Source organism: Marmota marmota, unplaced genomic scaffold (assembly GCF_001458135.2).
Source record: "Marmota marmota marmota unplaced genomic scaffold, marMar, whole genome shotgun sequence".
In the NCBI taxonomy this organism is placed as follows: domain Eukaryota; kingdom Metazoa; phylum Chordata; class Mammalia; order Rodentia; family Sciuridae; genus Marmota; species Marmota marmota.
Genome location: NW_025999960.1, coordinates 20,579,245 through 20,585,120, shown reverse-complemented (window position 1 = coordinate 20,585,120; position 5,876 = coordinate 20,579,245). Strand labels below are relative to the sequence as shown.

The following is a 5,876-nucleotide window of genomic DNA, read 5'->3' as shown; positions in this document are numbered from 1 at the left end:
TATTTTCTTTTCAAATAATCTGGGACAGATTCCTTACGCCATTCAAAATGAAATTTATTAGAAATATTTATTACTTGTTAAATAAAATTTGTACTTTCCAAATACCCACCACCAAATGAATATTAATACTGACCACCTAAACAAATCAGATAAGATATTGGCAATATATTTGAAATCCAAGGTGAAAAAGAAACACTATACTAAAAGATATATTAAGTTTGAAGGATCAATGGATATTCCTTAGAAACCGAGATGAGAGACTTTGGTTCCATTTGATTTCTAATATCTATGTCTCTCTCTCTCTCTCCCTCTCCCACCATAATATGTTTTATGTTGCACTGGGTGTAAATCTTCCTTAGTAATGCAATAACTTTAAGAATCTAGTTTTTTTTTTTTTTACATTCTGTATGCTCAATTCTTTCTTCTTCAATTAAACCCAAGTAGAAATCATTAGAAAAATTTCAAAAAGCAACTTCTTTCTACTTTATAAGTTTTAAGATCTGTTCAAAGTCTAGGTTAATACATTAAAGAACAGGCTAATCATTGAATTCAATATGTGGGCAATCTCTAGCTCAGCTTTGTAACCACATAAAATGTCCTTTTGGCACTCCTCAGGCATTCCTGGCTCTGGGCCATGCTATGGGGGTTGGTTCTTTTGAGAAAGTCTGTCAGCATGAATAAAGCAAAGATTCTTCAAGAGAGTTGACTGAATGGTTAGAAGACTTATTTTATGATCACTTATATTTACAGTTTCACACAATTATTTTAGAAGACTTTTCCCTAAAAGAGCAATAGGAATAAGAGTAATTTGTATATATTAATTTCAATAATGATGGGAAGGTTCAATTCTCTGCATCCATACCAGTGTGCATAGAAACAAATCAAAGGAACTAAAAGATCATCAATCACATTTGATGATAATTTCATAAACACTAACATTCATGTCTGTAAGGGTTTATACTTTCATTCCATTAACTGGTTATCTATAATTTAAACAAGAACGGAATAAGAAATGAATTAATAGTAAAATTATCATATCAAAACATGATTAATTTTTTTATTTATTCCATAAGATATGGGCTTAGCTATTTGATGTAAATTAAAAAATACAAATGTGTAATGTAATGGATTTGTGACTTTGGATACATTATTTAATTTCATTAAGTTTCAGTCTCTCTGCCTAAAATGCAGATGGAATTTCAAGAGTGTTTTTGAGAATTGAATAAAATTATGTAAACAAGTGTACTCCATAAATCATGTGACTTTTAGGTTTTGAGAATAGTTGTGTTAATTATTTTTCTTTTGTTTAGAATTAATTCTCAACTCTGGGAATGGTATGAAAAGTAGTTGTGGTTTACTAAACACAAGTTTATTCCAGTGACTGAAACCTTTTATATTTTATCACAGTCTTTATAACATAAGTGTGAAATTGTTCTTCCTATTTCTAAAGCATTGAGACTCAGAGATCCTGTAACTTTCATCACTTCACACAGCTAGCAAATGTGGAATTCAATACCTACAATTAAAGTCCATTTCCTTAAAAACAATTCTTCAAATTGGTATACAATTAAAAATTCAGGGATATAAATAGTAATTTCCTGATTTTAGAAAATAGAAAATGAATAGATAATACAAAATATACTAACAATTTTATATGACTTTTAATTACGTCCAGTTTCAAAATATACCCAGCATATCTATTTAACATTGGTTAAAAGTCAAGCTATTAAGTATTGAAGCAATGCTGAGATTTGGATGTCTTCCTCTGGCCTCCGTACATCCAACTTACCTCTGATTTTCCATCTACTTTTACTAACACCCAGAATGACTAGAATAATAAAAATTAGACAATGCTTTCATTGTAATCCAGGGAAACCAGTGTTTGTAAACATACTCCTTCTTTCTTCCACTGAACTAGTATGCTTCTTTTAAATTGTTGTAGGTTTTCTGTCACTTAGTAAAAGTCATTTTTTATATTGTCAAAAAAATTTTGCCTTCATTTTTCCATTTTATCAAGAGCAATTATACTTCTCTGACTATAAATTATGAGGAAGAAGCAAAAATATAATATAAAAACAGTATCAGAAGTGCTTTAAAATGATTTGGCATGGTTTCTACGTAAATTTTATGTACCATGAACTACTTAATATTTTTATCCATTTTCTCTACCACTGGCTCAAGGTACCAATTCAGTGAATGAAAATTGACAGAAGAGAAATATAAACAAAACTCAAAGGAATATAAACATAAAACATTACTATTGAAGTTCTAAAAGTTCTAAAAAGGCAGCTTGGGGAACAGTGTCCAATAAGACAGAGAAAAAAATAACAAACAAATAACAATACTAAGTGTAAAAATTTTTGTCTTTTGATGTCATTTTCTGGGATAAATATAGCAACCAATCACAATCACAATTCCTAATGCAGACTTCTACCCAATGCTCCCTGAAAAGTTTCAAACTTGGAATCTACTTCATTATACTGAAGGCCTTCATTATTGCCATTGTTAGTCTGCCTTCCTTTAATAATTTTACTACCATAATACTGCTCGCACTGTGAAGCTTTTTTCATGCTCATTCTTTTGCTCAACAGAACTGCAGTTGAAGAGGTTTTTTTGTTTTGATTGATTAGTGTTGTAATTTATATATTAAGTAAAATATTTGGAGTTAGTGTCTTCCTTGATCAAACTCTAATTATGTAACCATGCCCAAATGAGGTGATCAAAAAATTTATTAAGGATTATTAAATTTACTAAGGATTTATTCAGATCCTTAGTAAACACAATATATATATATATATATATATATATATATATATATATATATATATATATACAAATAGAGCAAAGATTAGTGTTTTTGCTTGTTTGCATTTTGAGATTCTTATAATGGCTATTTTTGCAAAATGAACTTATGCAAGTTAAGCATAAATTTACTCATTTATAAAAGAAAATACATAACCATGTCTATTTTGCCATATAGCTGTGATGATTAAATAAGACATGGTACAGGATACACCTAGTCCAAAAGAAGGCTTGAAATAGTGCTCTCAGTGTAAATGCAATTTTTTAAAGGAATTTTTAACAGACTTTCAGGTTGCAAAAGAGCAATGGCAGTTACCTAAAAATGCATCTTTATATATAATTTCAAAGAACAAATATATGGATAAACAAGGAAAACATATAAAGCCACATAGAATACATACTCTAATCAAAACAAGAAAATAGAGAGTTTTCCATTACTTCTAAGTGGGAAAAAAAATACACGAGTCCATCAGAGGCTAGGAAGAATTGGTCAGATACCATAAACACCATGCAGAATAGTTTGCGGTAGACATTGCTTAATTTCAAAGTCCATGTAATTTTTAAAAGGAAATTGTATGGTAGTGAAAAGTAAAGAAACTTTATATTTTCATTATTAAGAATAACTAGCAAAGTGATTTCAGTTCTATAGACACTGGTTTTCTAGTCAGGATTGTAAATCAGTGATTACATGGAATGTACAGATAGCTTTAAAGGGCAACACAACGTGGTCACTTTCAGGTTAAAAAGAAAGCTGAACCCAAGGAGTTCAGCAGTGCAGGTAGCTGGGCTTTGGATACAGAAAGGTAAGGGAGAAGTAAAGTTTCATTTCCCTGGTTGAATCTTCACCATGGCACTCATTCAGGTCAATACATACTTTCATTTGCTTCTATGAAATACTACCTTATGAACCAAATGTTTGAAGCTTTGTTTTACTTGCTGGTTCCTCAAAGTGTAAATAAAAGGGTTCAACATGGGAGCAATAGTAGTGTTGAGGAGAGCTACTCCTTTGGTCAGTGATGCTCTTTCTTTTGCTGAAGGCTTGACATACATGAATATGCAGCTTCCATAAGAGATGGAGATGACAATCATGTGAGAGGAACAAGTGGAGAAAGCCTTTTTCCTCTGACTGGCAGATGGGATTCTCAGAATGGTGCCAATGATGCATATGTAGGACAGAATCACCAACGCCAATGTGAAGAGAAGAGTAACAAAGGCAAAGTAAAAGCCAGTTTTCTCTAAAAGCCATGTATCTGAGCACGAGAGTTGCAAGATGGGGAAGTAGTCACAAGAGAAGTGATTGATGACATTGGAAGCACAGAAATCTAACCTGAGGAAGAGCATAAGTAGTGGAAAAATGGTCAGAAATCCTGCCAGCCATGAACCAAAGACAAGAAGGGAGCAGACTTTCTTATTCATGATGGTGGTGTAATGCAGTGGCTTGCAGATGGCAACATAGCGATCATAGGACATAGCAGTTAGAAGGAAAAATTCAGACACACCCATGGAGATGAAGAAATATAATTGAGCTAAACAGTTGTTATAGGAAATGGTCTTGACTTTAGTAATTATTGATCCCAAAAATCTGGGGATGGAAACACTGGTGAATGCAATTTCCAAGAAGGAGAAATTCCGGAGGAAGAAATACATAGGGGTCTTTAGATGTGAGTCCAGCAAGGTGAGAATGATGATGGTTAGGTTTCCAGTGATGCTTAATAAATAAGTTATGAATAAAAAGATAAACATTATTACCTGAAGCTCTGGGTTGTCTGATATGCCCAAGAGTATAAACTCTTTAATCATTGTGTGGTTTCTCATTCTGATTTGTTTTTTCTTCCAACAAAGTCTATTAGTGAAAAACAAAGAAAATATATAGCAAAGTTTGGCATTAAAGTATTGAAAATTTATATGTGATATTAATATCTCCATTGACATTTTTCTTATAAGAATTTTGTGATATTCACTCATTACTATTAATACAGAAAATATACACATATCTTCAGTTGAAATCAAACGTGGATCACTGACATATTTTAAGTCCCTTTGTCACTAAATTTACATCAAACCTCAAAGTATTTTCAAATTTTCTGTATGTGCAGTATGTCTTGGAATTACTGATTTCTACAATAACATTTATCAAATACATTTGTAGTTTGACAACTGAGGCACTGTCTTCCAGTTTCCAAGCTTATGTACTTTTAGGCCTGAATTATTTAATTTTGGGGTTGATTCTGATAAACTTAGAAAATTGATTGGTGAGAATTGGTGACCTAATCACAGTCACTAAACTTAAATAGATTTTATGATTATTTTTATTCTCAATATATATATACTTTTCAACATTCNAACACTTTTACCCCAAAATTTTCACTAATAAGATCCATATGAAATCTTACAGGTGAGGATGGAACTGGATAAGTTGAAATATAAAATGGATCTGAGATACTTAAATTTCTTACTTTTCTGGGAGAAATTTTTTTTTTGCAAGGGACTTGTTGTCCTCCTACCATTCCAGACTCACTTCAAACCATCTACCCTCTCTCCTCACTTTTTTCATTCCAGGATATCTGCTTTTGTTAATTTTTGTTTTTATTATTAAGAACCAGAGGGCTGGGGGTGAGGCTCAAGCATTGCGTGCTCACCTGGCATACGTGGGGAGCTGGGTTCAATTCCCAACACCACATGAAAATTAAAAATAAATAAATAAAGATATTGTATCCACCTAAAAACTAAAAAAAAATGAATAAATATTTTTTTAAAAAACGAATCGGATACCTTCTCTTTTCCCTCTGAATGTTCACGCTTTTGAATAATTTGTAGTCCTTAAATTTGTTCATTTTCAGACTGGTATGGTGGCACATACCTGTAATCCCATCAGTTTAGAAGGCTGAGGAAGGAGGATCCCAAGTTTAACCTCAGACCTAGCAGCTTAGTGAATCTCTGTATCAAAACTCTTGTAAAGAAAAACTTAAAAAGGGCTGGGGATGGGGATATAACTCAGTGGTAAACTGCCCCTGGTTTCAATCCCCAGCAGTACTACACACACACACACACACAGAGTTCATTTTCTGGGCTGA

General features: G+C 32.2%; 1 protein-coding gene across 1 annotated transcript; it reads right to left on the bottom strand.

Annotated features, from left to right (window-relative positions):
• Positions 1-3,678: 3,678 nt before the first annotated feature.
• Positions 3,679-4,617, bottom strand: LOC107148886 (olfactory receptor 6C3-like). The gene has a single exon (XM_015493617.1). The coding sequence runs from the start codon at positions 4,615-4,617 to the stop codon at positions 3,679-3,681; it is 939 nt and encodes a 312-aa protein (XP_015349103.1).
• Positions 4,618-5,876: the final 1,259 nt, after the last annotated feature.

What these genes read in the sequence shown, in the direction of transcription:
- LOC107148886 (XM_015493617.1), bottom strand. Translation starts at nt 4,617, where the DNA reads ATGAGAAACCACACAATGATTAAAGAGTTTATACTCTTGGGCATATCA.